Raw genomic sequence first — 16,374 nt, forward strand, 5'->3', positions numbered from 1 at the left:
GCCAAAAGACAAATAATAGATCTGAGTGAGCTGAGAATGTCAACATGTTGTTTTCTCTTTATCGTCAATAGTATTACAGTGAGAGGCATATTGGACAAAACTGTTTAGAGTATTTTAAAAAAGCCGCTCAAACGTATAGAGAGAAATTATCATATGATTTATTCCCTATTTAGTCATGATAACACGTGCTTGCACAAACGTGCCATTATGTCACACCATATTATATGCCTAACACACACATACATTTAATATATTCACATGTGGCTTTTTGTGAATAAATGGCTGAGCTTGGGTAGTTTTAGCAGCTGAAATGATCATCAGTCTTTCCTCTAACCTGGCTGCTTTTACGCAGAAAAGAGGCTGCAGGCAAATCAATGGTTTTCTGTGGCCGTATACAGCTTTTCAGCGTCACATTTTTTTAATCAATATGTAATGAAACAGCGGGGTCTTTACTACAAGCACAGTGATGTGTGAATTTGTGTTTGTTACATTTTGTGTGCTGTTGTTGACATGGCTAGATGTCGTATAGAGCCAGAGGAGATAGAGTATATGACAGTATATTATGCATAAGTGCAGAGGAAGGGGGAGAATTATTGATCTTCATCGTGATATAGAAGGACAAAGAGATGGACAGGCGGAGAGATGGGTATAATGAACAAAAAAAGCATGTATCATTTTAGCTCTGATCTTAGTGTTGCTCAGCACAGCACATTAGCAAATTGGCTGCCTGAGGGCCATTAGTGAGGGCTGCTTCCCAGCAAAGACTGTTGACAAACCTTTTAAAAATAGATGGTGTGCTATTGTCTTATGTTGTCCCAGTCAGTTAAATTCACAGCCCAGAGGCAGGGAATGCGACCTATGGACTCACCAAATCAGATTAGATGAAAATGTTGTTAACTTGCGAGGGAAAGGTGGACGAAAGCACTGCTACCTTTCACATAAAAATGCTGCCCGTGATTTGTTTTCCTTATACACACATGGCAATGTCAAGCATGATACACATGCATTCTATACCTACACCATAATTTCCACATCCTTTCTGTGGCACAGCCTCCCACACACCCAATGGTATTTGGGATGCACCCTGAGGTAAATCATATGCGTACTGTACGTGCTGGCTGCCAGAAACAGAGTAAACAAAGCAAAGATAAGGATGGAGTGGAGGTAAGACAGCAGTCCTTCTGGAAATGCATACTTTGATAGTACGGGTCATTACTTCATTTTTTTCTATTTAACTGATTCCATGCAGAAGATTTACAAAAATAATCCCTTCATAGAAACAGATATTGAAAATGTCTTAACATTTTTTATTTTTATAAATAAATAATCAAAGAAACATGTTTGAGTTATCTTTACATATTATTCCATTATAGTTCTGTTTCCATAAAGGTACAGCAACCTATAAACCACTTGGGATTTGTACACTTAAATACAGCACCGTAAATGTATATAAGACAGAAGTTAAACCAAATACAGTCAGATGTAGGATTAAACTTGACTGTAGGTTTTATATGCGCCTCTTTTTGTATATATGGACACATAGTGGTATTTAGTTGTGTTGTTTTTTTCCCTGACCAGCTTTGTTCCCCTTGCTCATGTAGCAAGCTGCTTTGCTTTACCTGTGTCTGGGAGTTGGCACCAGCCATAGCAGTAGCATAGCAACAAAAACAATGTTTCCATCTGAGGATCCAAAATATCAATACCCTGTCTCTTCATAAGTATCTCTGTCTTTCTATCCCCATCACTTTCTTTCTTAATCTTCTCTCTTTCTGTTCCAGAAGGTTCTGCGATATTATAAATGTACATGTATATAATGTGCATCTATATGCGCCTCCTTTGCATCTGAGAGTGTTTATTTGTGAACTGGTGTTGACTCATGCATGCAGTGAGTTAGGACAAGGATTCCCCACAGCAATGACACACACACACACATTTACATGGTTGAATGGTAAAAGGCAGAGAGAACAAAGAACATGAAATGGGACTGCAAGTGCTTCACATTTCATTCCTTATGTGTGTCCACTGTATAGACACGTAGAAAAACATTGACATCAGTTACAAAAATACAAATTATACATTTGCCTCAACAACCTTTGAGACAAATTTATTAACATTGTCTATATTATTAGCTGCATGCTGCATTTAAATGCACTGCTCAATTACTCTGACAAAACAACTAAACACACGATCCAGCATTTACAGATGTTGGCAACGTAATTTAGTTGTAATGTTGTGAGAGAACAGTTGATTGAACCAGGCATAGTGCAGTAAATTGTGTTACATGGTTTATTTTCTTTGACTCTTGTAGTTTTTTAGCAATTCTGCAATGTTCAGCTTCAACACATGGCTCATTTGCTGCTGTTTCCAGCCAATTTATAATGAAATAGTTGAACAATATAGGACATTTCTGTCCACTTAGTCAGAATGCACGATGTGTTACAGACCCTGGAGGTTTCATTGTCTTGCTCAAGGGCATTTCATCAGCGTGGTTGTTTTCAGACATGGGAACTTGATTCCCTGAGGTTTCTTTTAGCTAACCTGTGACCCCACATTTATGAATATGTTTCGATAACAAGCAGAGTGTGCTTTTGACAGAAAGCAGCACTGCTGGCAAATGCGGGGGAAAATTGCTGTGACAGAACCAGTGTGCCTTTTTATATGTCTGACTGGGGAACCTTCTTTGTCATCAGCTTATAAGGCAGAAAAAGCAACAAAAATAGCTTAAAATTGAAGGTATGCTGGACTGCTGTGGCCCAGCCTTGTGTTCAGCAGTCTGAGATATTTTTAAACTTTGCACCCCCGGCCCACCCCCACCTCGTCATCTCCTGTTGCCCTCCCACCCACCCAACCCCTGCCTCCTCTCTGCTATGCAACTGATCTCCTCCATATTGTTTCTCTCTCGCACATGCAAAAGAGGAAAGGAGACCCAGTGTTCCCAGTCTCTCAGCTGGCTTAAGAATCAGCCAGAGTTGTAAGCTGTAAAATCTGCTAGCTTGGAATGTGAGCACCAAGTGGAGCATTAAGATCATTCCTGGGGCACTCTCATTTATCTCTCTCTCTCTCTCTGTCTTCCTTGTCTTCTGCTCCTCCTCTCTCCCAGCTTTCTCTCCTCCAGACTGGTCAGCAAACAGCCAGTCGTCCGGTTATTAATTATGTCTTCTCCCCTATTCACTATTTTCATCTTTTCCCTTTTTTTCTCTCAGTTCAGTCTCCTTTCCTTTTTGCTCTACTAACTAAATGGCCTTGCCCTGACATATTTCCAGGGCTCCCCTTGCACCTCTGTGCTCCTCCGTCTCACGCACTCCTTTTCTTTCCCTTTTTTTCTCCTCCTTAGAACTGTTTGTAAATGTGCAGAAGAGAAGAATGAGGGAACAAACTATGAAACACAGGAGTGCATTCCATACCTTGTTTAGAAAGAATTCTCTAACAGCGCAGAGGGGGGAGAGGAGCCACTTCCCCCTGTGATTCTATCCCCACCTTTGGGCCCATATGGCTCTTTTTATGTCTGCAGACTTTTGGGGTGTCTGTGACATTTGTTCTAATACTCAGCTATTACTCTTGTAGTGTTCTACTCACTCCCCCAGATGCTCTGTTGTAATCTACAGGTTCTAATGAAGTGTTATTATTGAAAGCAGTGGAAAAAAAACTTGTTCCTTTTCTCAGAACATTTCTTATACAGTATGACTGAATCTTACTGAGACGAAGTCTTAGCAACAGGTTGACTTCAGCAAATTCTTCTGTGGCCCCTCTGGCTGTTTGAGTACAGAGACTTTTTTTTTCTTTTTCGATTCTGGCTGCTCCCCTCTGTTCTCCCCGTGGAGAATACTTGATAGAGGCCTCACTGAAAATCTTTCCAAAACAGTGCGCAAAGCAAACAATAGAGAAGTGACAATATTAAGAGTGATGTGCTGTTGTGTTTTAGCTGTGACTGCAATGCATAGGAGAATGCTACTGACAACAATAACCTTGGAAAGGTTAGCATGTTTTTAATCAGGTAAATTGGGACCCAAACAATTTCACTGGAGCCCTTCACCCTTTGAGTACACTGTAAATCTAGAGATAGAACATTAGTATAGAGTAGAGGATGTGTTGACTCCTGACTTGAATTCTTCGTGATGTTTGTCTCTTTTTTACAAGTTCGTGGTTTATAAGTTGCATAAGAGTGTTGGGGTGGATCTGAGTGATCAGTAAATCACAATGTATTCTGCAGGCCCTTTCAAACTAACAAACATAGCTGACCTAGCTTTGGGTTCTTTTGTGGCAACATGTGAAAAAAGACTTCATTAAACAAATTAGTGATAATGAAAGATACAAGAGCAAACATTTCTTTCCTGTTTTTCTCTGGTTTGTCAGCTGATGACACAGTGATTGTCGATTGTCTGTGGGTACTATTGATTGTTACCATAGACATGTAGCTCAGAGATAACCTGCTGCTTGTCTATTGAAGCTAGTACTTGAGGTTTAAAAGCTGCCTTGCTGGCCTAGTTGTGAAGAAAACTATCCCTTATTTGATTTTGTGTGTTTCAAATGTTGTTTCCTTTGTTTCTAATACAGGCTCGATCCCATTCAAAAACCTTTACAATAGGTTTTTATTTTTACACAGTGGTTTTCACAGAGTAGCATTGCGACTTACAGAGACAACTAACAAGACTAGCACAGCTAGAACAAGGCCAAAAGCAGTTACAAATCTTACTGCTTGGCTTTCTCAGACTGTGTTTTAATGTCACCAGCTAACTAGTGATGAACTAATAATAACTAATCATAAAAATGTGGAGTCAGGCTCAGTTTACTGAGGAATATAACATTGTCACATGTTGAACTGTGTCACATATATGATGCCATATAGGTAGCACCTTAAATGACACTGGTAGTGCCCGTTCCCCTTAAAGTATAAAGTAACACCGGACTTTCAAATGTAATGCGGTTGGAGCTGCAGCTATTAGAGGTGACAATAACTCCTGTGCAACATTTTTACTTCTCTTGTTTTCATTTAATTTTGAAGTTTTATTAATATTATCAAGAACTGAAAAACAAAAGTGTTCATTCCATGGATTTAGACCATTATTACAGGTGAAGCTGAGCCCCAGGCTGCCTTGTAACACTTGAAAGGATTTTGTGTATTCATAAAACACCCTCTTAAATGGCCATATGGAGAGCTCATGTTCCAAATGCAACATCTGATCTGAAAGACAAAAACTGACAGGTGCAGATGGTTTTCTTGAGTTTAGAAATAAGCGTTTCAAAGGCATCCTTTGTGTGTGTACAGCATTGTTTTTCAAATAACTGCTGGACATGAAAACATTTATTGTTTTTGCATGAGAACTGATGCAAATCTCTGTTGATTATTACAGTTTCCGTGTACCTCAAACGGGCGTGTGTGCATTGCTATGTATAACATGACACGGTGTGTGTGCCAACATATGTAGGTTGATTTCATGTCTTGCTGATGGCTAATCTTTTGTGCGGCTGTCCCTCACTCTCTCTCTCCTTCTGGGTTTAGTTGCTATGGCAATGAGAGTGGGGAGAAACGAGGAGCCATGGAAAGGAATGAGAATATGTGTCTGGAAAACCCATTTAGTCTGACTGAAAATCACTATACCAGCACATCTTTAGGGTCAAAACAGTGTGCCAGATCAGAGTGATAGATGCTCTTTACTTTTTCTTTAATTCTGTGGTTTTGGTGTGCAGACTTTTATGCTTACCTCACGTGTCTGACCTAAATTCTATGTGATGCCATGTTTGAGGAATTTTCCAGACTGATAAAACAAATTCAACACACAATTCACATCTGACTCATTTAGGTATATACAGCAATCATGGCTACTTCCAGAGTGACCTTGTACACAGCCAGTGTGAAAAACAGCAGGAGCCCAAAGCTGAGGGCAGAAGAGCTGTCAGGCAGACTGGGGCCAGGAGGAGAGGCTCCACATCCTGGCAGCCCAGCAGGCACCACAGCTCTGTCTCCTTGCAGGCCTCCTGACTGGCAGTGCCACAGCTGCCATATAAAATCACAATCGGTTTTAATTTGTTCTGTGTTCTCAGCCACCTCGGGCTTAATGGCAGCCTTGTTTACCCCTAAACACAAGTGTCTCCTTTTCTTTCTCTTAGTGTGTGTGTGTGTGTGTGTGTGTGCGCGCCCAGATAATAGCGATGATCAGCAGTACCCAGTATGTGTGCTGCCTGCTGCTAAAGAGGCATAAAGGGTGCTGTTGATCATCATAGTGATTATAAGGGCACACACATGCACTATTACACAAAAGTATACACTAAAATAGAGTGCCATGTAGACACTGCAAGGTCATGAAAATGCTGTGCCATCCCACATTTCCTCACATTTCTGCCAGGAATTTTTCAGTGCATCACATGGAAAGTGTAAAAGACTCCCTGCTGCTTTAGATTTCATACTCATACTTTCTACAGCTAAACATCCATCTCTAAATGGGTCTATTTTAAGGGCTGACTATACTTGAGTATTTTCAGTTTATGCTGCTAACACATGCAAGCAAATGATAATAGCACTGAGTATCGTTACCCTTGGAACTTTAATTACTAACTAAATTATAATATAATACAGCAGCACTTCAGCATAGCAAACATCACAATATTTACAATGATCTGAAGGATAAGTTAAATAAAAAAGTGCACTTAACTTAGGCTTTAAGTCAATATCCCTCATTGTGACCATCCTTTCAATCCTCTGTGTCACCTGATGACTGGATTGGTAAGAAGAAGAATAGCTCTCTGCAAATGTTAGTTTCTTCATGGTGGACTTTATAGAGCTGTTTTACAGGATGAGTAGCTTGATCGTCATGTGTAAAATAAGTGGAGGACCCCTTTACAGTAATCCACCTCCACACACACATAAGCAGAACACCACTCCAATCCCTGCCACTCACTGCTGAGTGGAGAGAGGAACCAAATCCTTATCAGCATGACGGTGAGAGCTTCTGACTGATCAATTTGCACCTTACTGTGTGTGTCTCAAACCGTTCAGACTGTTAGTGTGAAGCACAAATCTAAACAGACACTTTTTTTTATTTACGGTAGATGTTTTTTTTTCATATTTAGAACAGAATTTTGATGATGAAGAGAAAAACATCACAATGAGTCTTTTACACTGCCAAAGCATGCAAGGATGGGAAAATGAAACACATTTCATTCATTCTTCTGTAAGTCCCTTCTTCAGGAGAAGCAGATAAGCACAGATATGGCCTTTCAGTCAAAGACCTACATAAGTAGCCTTGCAAAGAATCTTCACTTTGCTTAATGAGATCTGACAGAGACATGAAAAACTGAAAAAGGTTAAAGAAGACATCCTCTACAGTGGACAGTATGATGTCTCTGATGGCTGACACTTCATGCTACCACTAATGGCGGGTTTTATGATGTGGCTCCACTCACTGACTGGATAGTATTGTCATAAGTACTATTTTTGCTTAGGTAGCTATAGATTTAGTAGTTTAGTTAGTTAGATTTAGTTAGTTTAGTTTATTTTAGTACAAAACGCTAAATTTCATTACAAAAATGTACATTTTCGAATGACAGACACTGTCTCCACTGACTCCAATATGTTTCCGAATCTCAACTACATGCACTCAGATACATGCTGTGTCAAAGTAAACAAGACACATTATGGGACACTACAGGACGTACAAGCATCTACTCCCTCTAAAAAGTTCAGTCAAAGTGCAGCACATGAATACTCCTTTAATGCAATTAGAGAATCTTTAGTAGTAAATATGGTGCTTTCCGTTTCTGTTGATTGATCCTGTGATGCTCACTTGTTAATAAAGCAGTGTGAGTGTGAAATGGGCCATGCTGGAAGCTGAAAATGGCCTTGGTGTATTTGTGTGGCTTTGATTCCCCAGAGCTTACAAATAAATAACAGCAGATGGTGCCAGGATCTTGGCGAGTCTCTCGCTGAATGGTTTTAGAGGAATGTCTGGAGTTTTCAGGCCCACTAACCGCAAACACAGTTCGGGACTCTACTTGGAAGGAGCCTGCAGCCGCAGTTGAAGAACTAGTGTCTCTGGTGAGACTTTGACTTCCGACTTATGATAATGCATCCTTTTTGTGAGATCCAGTTCAGATGCTGGAGGAACAACTGAAACCTCAGCTGAGATCTCAGGAGTATTATCTCAACAAGAGGCAGTGACTGTCACACAACCTTTGAAATGCATTGCTATGCTCATGCTGACCTGATTTTGATTGTCAATGGCTCCAGCGGTGGTTTAGTTCTATCTATCAATCGTTTCATAAGCTCTCATCAGGAGAAGTGTCTGAATTACTCTTTCACATTGTTCCAGAGACAATAGGATTAATGCCAGCATCATCTATTCAGGCCCGTTTTGACTGCTTTGATGCTCTACGCTGATGAAAAATATGCCACAGAGTCTGGCTGTGATGGCAGAAGACCGACCCTGATGGCTTGTTTGTGTGTCATTTATATTGTCTACCATGTATTGCCTTCTGTGTTCCTGGAATCTCAGCAGTGTGGGCATGTGTTTGTCTACATAATCTAGGCCAGCAGGAGGATGGGGAACCACTTGTTTGAGTGCAACATGTCACTCGCAGAGCTTGACATGAACATTCGTGCTGTTGCACACCTGTGTATGTTTCTATGTAAACAATTTTAGTTATGGGTACACATGTATCTTATGGGCCTGATGGCTTTTTATCACTCTCTCTCTACTGTGTATGCTCCAAATCTTTCACTGAAGTTTATTTTTGCTTGAATCACACTTGCATTTATTTGCCTCTATCTGCCTCTCCTTATTAACCCATTAACTTTGTTCTAGGATTTGGTTGTCTCCTGCATTCTGAGTGACAAAAATGCAGATTGGAAGAGTAAAAGAGATTTTCCAAACACTTTTTCCTCCCCTCCTGTGTCACTGTCTTCACTGCCAGCTGGTTTTTACATGTTGAGCTTATGCTGGTCTCAGCAGCTTTAGGGTAGAGTGGAAGAGGAGGAGGGCATTGCATCAGAGTGCCCCGATCCCAGATCAGGACCGAGCCATCGTCTGACATATGCTGCAGTGCGTAGACGGGCAGAGGGGTAGAGAGGGCTGGAGTGCAAAAGAGGGCAGATGGAGGAGACACGTGGGGGGAAGGAGTCAAGATGAAAAGAAACGGAAGAGGGAGGACAGAAGAAAAACAGAAAAAAAGCCAAGTGCCAGGATTTATAAATCAGTAGCAGCACATAAACCGGCCTGGAGCCAACATAAAAAGCCATTATAATACGAAAAAAGTGAGAGATAAGGGACTAAATTTCAGTAGTTTCAAATATCCAAAATTCACACAGAAGTATAAAGTGAGGTTTCAAATGTTACAAAACACCTTGCAATAAATGAGTTTTCCGGGCATACAGTGTGCTTCAGGTAGTGCCTCGTGGTCTCCTAGGTCTTTCAGTTTGCACATCTCAGTGCCTGAGTGCAGCCCAGGTCCTGCTAGTTGATGGGAATAGTGTCCATTTCCTCTGAGTGGGTGAAATGTAATATACCAGCAGAGTCTGGGGTGAAGAGCTTAAGGTGCAGAGGGCAATGAGCGAGAGAGACAGAATAGAGAAGATAAGCAGGGTGTTGTGTTGAGAGTTAGCAGTGATGCAGGCTGGTGTCTGGTGCCTGCATGCTGACTGCCACACTCCCCCAGGACTGTGATCTGTGAGGTGCTGGCATTGACTGGCAGCTCTAAGAGTCTCTTAGACTCAGCTGGACATTTGGCATGTTTCGCACTGTGGTGACCAGCAGGACGCTGTGTGTTGTTTATTTTGACAGATAGATGACACTGGAAACCTGGATCACAGGTGAGCAGTCGTGCAACCATCTGGACAGCTACTCTGGAATAATGTGCTTGTTAAAGTTGTGTGTATTCATGCAAGTGTATAGGCACCTGCCTATCTGTCAGTCTGTGTTTATTTGCCGAGCCCAGTAATGCCTATATGGTCCCAAGAGGTTAGAGGATTGACAAGGAGCTGTACAGCAGAGGGGCTGTGAACAAGTATGCTCCATTACAGCCTACGCTTTTAGCTAGATTTGTCAGCTCAGCAGCACTCACTCAGCTGATCAATAAAGAAAAGTTCTTCTCTTAAAGCACATCCGTCCACATCGTTCACACACAAACTCAATCACAGCAGGGTAATTTATATCCATACCCAAATCAACTTTTGTAACTTTCATGAAAATATTATGTCACATGTTTGAATACGAGACTGGGAACACTATGTACCTGCGTTTTCTTATCCCAGGATAACCACTCATGCTCACACCTACAGCCAATTTAGAATCCCCAATTTACCTATGTCTTTGGTATGTGGGAGGAAGCCGGAGTACCCACGTTTTCATGCGAAATGCACACAGAAAGATTTAAAGGTGTGATTAATGCTGCTTATCACCTTATAATGTACAAATAGAAATGCACCAAGATGATTAGGCTCTCTGTAGTTTCAGTACTTTGAGTGATCATCAATAAAAAGTCTGGAACTGCTTTACAGCAGATACCCACTTGGCTCTAAAGTTTCACAGTGAAGCAATTTTGGATGACCCTCCACTCAGCCTTCCAGACAGTGAGTGGGCGACTGGTGGAAGCCAAGCATTAACTGATCACCACAGATCCAGCCAGCTTAATGCAGTCCCATCGTCCTGTGCCTTCAACTGTTAATTATCGTGAGCACATAAACAATAGTCGAGTTGCATTAACAAAATCAGCCTGCCTAATCTTGTCTTAGCAGTGCCATTATGGAGATGAATATAACTGGGCACCATCAACATGCAGCAACACTCCGAGAGAGTGGGAGGGACAATTTCCTCTTTGTAGGTGTATAACAATATCAACTCCACTTGTCTTGCACCATGTGGGGGACAGCGGAGGCATGTTTCTCTAAGGGGAGGCTCATCATCTCCCATTGTGTATTGCAGTTACAGTGAAAAGGCGTTACAGATCTCTCTGTAATTGCTTGTTTAAGGTAGTGAATACAGAGAGTGAATTTTCCATGGTCAACAGGGAAACCAGCTCATTTCCACAATGATCAGTGGAACTGCAGAGTTGCCATGGTGACAGATGTAAGGATTACCACCATGATGTCAGGAAATTGTGTACGCTCTGTGCACCATGAATCTGCATTTGACAGAGCCACGGTATCATTTTGATGTAGAGTTTCAAATCATGAAGCTGCTATCTCTGTTCAATTGTAGTTGCTTCCAGTTACAGAGAGGGTGTCTGTCTTATCTTTTTCAGCTGATGTCTGGAGATACTTAGAAATGGTGTCACTAGCTGCATCTCTGCACTCTGACCCTTAAGCACTGACCTGACTGAGCAAGGGGGACTGGAAAAAGCAAACCTCTGGGTCCAGCCTCTGGTAGAGGTCAGAGAAACTGGGTTTGGGAGGGTGCACAAATTCACATATGCTCACCATCATTTTCAAATCCTCAGATCTCCTTGTGCTCTCTTGCTCCATGCTTTTGTATGGCTGGAGCTGAGGGAGTGGCAGAGGATGGGGCCACCCTGAGATCACAAATGAACGCTTAGGAAACATTTCGTAGAAAATTAGAGGAATGGCCTCTGCCCCTGTTGTGAATATCTACAACAACAGCAAGCTAGCTAGTGTTTCTCAAACACTGTGACTGAGTTTATGCAGTTCAGAGTGCAAAGCTCATTTTCATTGATCTGTAGTGGAGCTACAAGAGAGAAAGGATTGAATAAATAAAGTGTGGAAATGTTCTCTTGTTTTACGAATACACATTGGATTTGGACACAAAATAGGCCAAATTGTATCAGTGTGGCATCGGCACACCGAGTCTGACTGATAAGAGCTGGTAAGATTTCCCTCTGAGACTCACATAAGCAACACTGAAATGAGGTCAGGGTTGTCTCCTTATAAACAAATCTACAACAAATTATTAAACCTAATAAAAAATGTATTTTGTCATAATGGTCTCCTATGGGTTTTGTCGCATACTACTGAGTAAAATGGTAAAATGTAAAGGTAAAATGACTGCTTGAGCAATAAGTCATGGCGGTGAGTCCAAACGTCCGAGAGTGTTTCTCCATCTGTAGGAGGGAGGTGATCAAGGGTCAGAGGTGTAGAGTGTGAAAATGGATGGTAAGCATGACTAAACTGCAACTGAACAGATGAAACACTTCATACACACAGCTTAGATGGTGAGCCCAAGGCTGAGGAAGGCATGGAGGAAGGGCGGTAGGTTGGGTGGATGAGGCAGGATGGGAATAGAGGACAATACAGAAAAAACAAACAGTCCCAAGACAAGGATCTCCCCTTCTACAAAGGATTAAAGTGGATGTCCGGTCCCAGCTCAACCCCTGGCTCACTTCCCATGTCCTCCTGACATCACTGTGCAGCAGCTGATCTGCAACTGTTCTGGAGTATTTCTCAAATCAAACATCAACCTCTGCTGTGTGTCTTGCATCAGAGTGTGGTCATGTGATGATGAGATGCACAGACGCACAGCTCAGTATGAACAAACCTTATGGTCTGTTTGACATGAACAGAACAGTACCTATTTTATGCTGTGGCTGTGTTTATAGAGGAAGGCTATTTATATATCCAGTCTTTTTTGTTTGTCTAGCTTACTTTTCTCCTCTGGTGTGTTGACACGTCTTCTGCCTACAGTTCTGCATAACCTCTCACCAGCCTGCACTTCTGCCCTCATCCAGTACTCAAGCAAGTGTTCTTTTTCCATCAACAAAACGCTCTTTAGCATAGATTAATTCATTGATTAATTGAAGCCAGAAAGTAGAGAGTGTACTCTGTCCCGAGACTCATTTAACCCTATCTATCTGTTGTCTACCTTCACATTGTTTTGACAATAACCTTTTGCTCTATTTCTCTATCTGTATCTTTTGTCCAGACTCGTACTCGGCAGCAGGCAGTGAGGGCAGCATCTCCACCTCTGTGGCATCGCTGCCCCCACAGGCATCAGGCAGCTCGGCCCCCAGCTCCCCGGGTTCCAGACGATCTGTGAGCACCCTGAAAAAGTGGCTCACCAACCCTGTTCGCAAACTCAGTGCTGGATCTGCAGCAAAAGGAGAGCGCCAGGTCCGCAAACTTGAAGGCAAGCCTCCACCTCTTCCATCACACAGCCAGAGCCAAGATCTGGGCAGCCCCCCGAGGACTGACGAGACTCTCACCATCTTGCCTGTCACCCACAGAGAATTGGTGAGAAGTGATAGCATACAATATGCACACAATGCATATTGACTTTGTGGTTCAAGTTTCAAACTGAAATAGTTCCCACATTATCTTTTCACGAGTCCTTTTGTATGAACTGGTTCTGAAGTAAACATATAAAACTTCAGTCTTAGATAAATAAAAACTACAGCCAACATCCTGACTACAGTTTGTTTACTTTGACTTAAGGATGTCAGGAGGTCTAAGTACTATGTCAAGTGGTGATGTTACTCTGTGGCAGCAGGTCACAGTAACTTGCAACACCTTGTTTTGTGACTCATGTGCTCTCTTTGTCACATTTCTACAGCTGTCTGTGTTTCTATGTGCCTGAGTGCATGAGCACGCTACAGACGATTTGCATCATATTGACATTGTGTTATTTTGACACTTTGCGTGTGTGTTCCAGGAGTGGAAAGATGGCCTGGCAAGCCCTGAGGACCTGTCACCAGCTACACTACAGTCACCCAGCTACATAACTGACTCGCTGATTGGCTGCACGTCACTGCCAAACACACAGGTCTGACAGATTAATGTACTACAAATCTAACCTGTTGTATTTGTCATCACATGTTATCTGCATAGCGGAGGAATACATATCAAGCATAACCTAGGAAGCACCTAGTAAGCCTTTTAGGGAACGCCTCTTTTATAGGGTCTAGTATTTAGCCAATTAATGTAGAGTAAAGGAATTCTGATTATTTTAGCTTATTTTAGACAGTCTCTGGGAGGAGTAGCAGTAATGTTCTCAGTGCGGACATAGCCCAGCAGGAAGGTGACATCAGGCCTCCATGGCCCTCCAGCCAGATCCGGAAATGACTAACTCGACTGCTGTCAGCAGTGTGCAAAGATCAGGCAAAACAACCACACAGAATTACACAGGACTGCTGCTATACTCTGCTGCATACACTCATACACATCACCATAGACTAATACATACTGATACAGCACACACACGCTAGATAGTGTAGGATGCGTATGCCCCAGAGGATCAGAGGGCAGAATTTGATTGAGACCTGTGTGATGCATGACTCACGTTCTGCATGTTACAAAAGGACATGCCTGGAGATAAACAGGAAACAGCACGAAATGGCAGATGTGAGAAAAGATGACTCCACTTAGCAACAAAGAACGCTATGTGAAGTCATAACGGTTTCATTTATCCGTCAAGCTTTTGCAGCCAGTTGCTTGAGGTGCAGGAGCGTCTGGATGTTTATGGGATCCGTTTTTGCTGTGAGATGGAAGTGTGCTGTGCTTTAACAGCAGTGATGTGGCATGAATCAGCAGTGCCTGAGCCCTATCAATATGAAACAGTAATGATGCACTTCGTGCAGTGTCTCCTGTTGGTGAATCAACAGCTGAGCACTCAAATCCTAATTTCAGTCTCAACAACACATCAAAAGACATTAATGCGATTACATCAGAGGAATGAGGTCAGTGCTTTGGTGTTTTTACTGCCAGTCTTTAGAGGCTACGCAAGAGCTAGACAAAGGGAGAGAGGTAGAAGAGGAGAGATTAAATTATCTAGGTGAGAACCGTTGTCTTTACTGCCTTTGTTGATGTTGTTTGTCCCTGTTTTCTTCATGCCACAGTGCTGCATTTTTTTTAATATTCGGAAGGTTCTGAGATGACAGCAGTGGAACAAACTGCAGTGTCAGATCATAATATTTATTCAATTGCTTTTCCTGAAGAACAGTATGTGCAGTCTGTCATCTCGGCCTGCAGATTAAAAAAAGAGAGAGAGAGAAAAACAAAGAACTGAATGGATGGTGCCGTTATCATGAGAGACCACTGCAGCATCGATTCCATTACATTTCTGCAATTGAGACATAATGAAACCATAACTACGTCTGTTTGTCATCAGCAAAAGTACCATCTCTATGTCTCTATGATTTGTTGGTTGGATGGACCGACTGAGTAGTGTGCTCCATCCTAATAATAACTTAATGGTACCACATCTGGATATTAGTTTCAAGCTTCAGCAAACATCCCTCAGTATGATGATTATCATCACATTTAAAATGGTGTGTAGTTCCTTGCGTGAAAATCCCTTTAATTTCACTTTCTAACAGAATGTGTCCAAATAATGAAAACATAATCCACAGTTATAAATATTGTCAGTTTTTTTGGTGAGCTTCTGGGTAGAATAACAAAACTTACAACAGAGGGAGACAGGGGAATTTTTTCCTGTGGGCTTTGCCACAGCACATCTGGAAATGATCAGGCAGCCAGGGAGACCTGTCAGCCAGACTGAAGCTCTGCTAGCAGGGCAAGACAAGCTGGGCGAGCAAGGGTCTTTATGGAGCCTTCCTGTCTCTCCCTACATGCCTTGATTTGTCTTGTTCACTCTCAGACACATTCACTGTGACAGAGTAAAAAATTCTTGTAGATGCTGGTTAATCAGGAGAAGGCAAATGAACAAGTTGAACTGGACCAAAAAAGAAAAAGTCCAATTCCTCTTTCCACTCGCTTGTATGTGTGTTGATCCACTGATCTATTTATTTCTCTTTGGGGCAGCTGTCTGCCATGGAGGTTGAGGGATTAGGTGTATGTCTGTAGTGTGAGCAGGTCTGTGTATGTGTTCAAGGTGGGGAGGTTCTGCTTGACTAGAACAAGGGACACAGGGATTTAGGTGAAGACAGACGGAGGCCCCTATAAGTTTACAGAGTAAGGAAAGAGTGGAAAAGCAAAAAAAAAAAAGCTTGAGGAAGGTGGCTAAAAATAGAAGGAAGAACTTTGTAAGCAGATACAGTCATACAGACATATCGTAGTGAGTCGTTTTATGACCATATAAAGGGGATGCGTGTGTATTGTGAAAGAGAAATACTTGGTTACACAAACATCAGCACTGTGTGCAGATGTGAAGTATGAATCCATTGAGTCAGTGGTGATTTTAGTCTTTGCAGGCTTTGTTGTGGTGTGCACAATGACTCTATATTTACAGCAGGACCCCCACAGGAAGTGGTATCAATTCCAGGAAAAAGCACGAGAAGGAGGTCATGCATAAGACACATGAACACAATCGATTAGATCACAGAAACCTTGAGTTTATCCTGCATGCAGTGCAGCCAACAAAGAAGTTAGGAAATGCTGACATACATGTTGCTGTACAACTTGCAGAAAAAAACCTGTTTTTGAATCCTCTGTTGTCAGAACAGTTTATTCATTCACAAAGCATAATGATGAATTATACT

The 16,374-nt window shown here is 42.0% G+C and overlaps 1 protein-coding gene across 5 annotated transcripts in view; it reads left to right on the forward strand.

Annotated features, from left to right (window-relative positions):
* Positions 1 to 16,374, forward strand: part of arhgef25a (Rho guanine nucleotide exchange factor (GEF) 25a) — a 37,207-nt gene that overhangs the window by 11,526 nt on the left and 9,307 nt on the right. For all 5 annotated transcript variants that reach the window (XR_003670973.1, XM_028409561.1, XM_028409560.1 and 2 more), the window contains 2 exons: positions 12,864 to 13,171; positions 13,590 to 13,700. Coding sequence is in view for 4 of the 5 variants with exons in the window: in XM_028409561.1 (XP_028265362.1) it covers positions 12,864 to 13,171; positions 13,590 to 13,700 (419 nt within the window). In the remaining variant the exon portion in view is untranslated. The remainder of the gene's footprint in view (positions 1 to 12,863; positions 13,172 to 13,589; positions 13,701 to 16,374) is intronic.

This window comes from Parambassis ranga, chromosome 7 (assembly GCF_900634625.1).
Source record: "Parambassis ranga chromosome 7, fParRan2.1, whole genome shotgun sequence".
Taxonomy (NCBI): domain Eukaryota; kingdom Metazoa; phylum Chordata; class Actinopteri; family Ambassidae; genus Parambassis; species Parambassis ranga.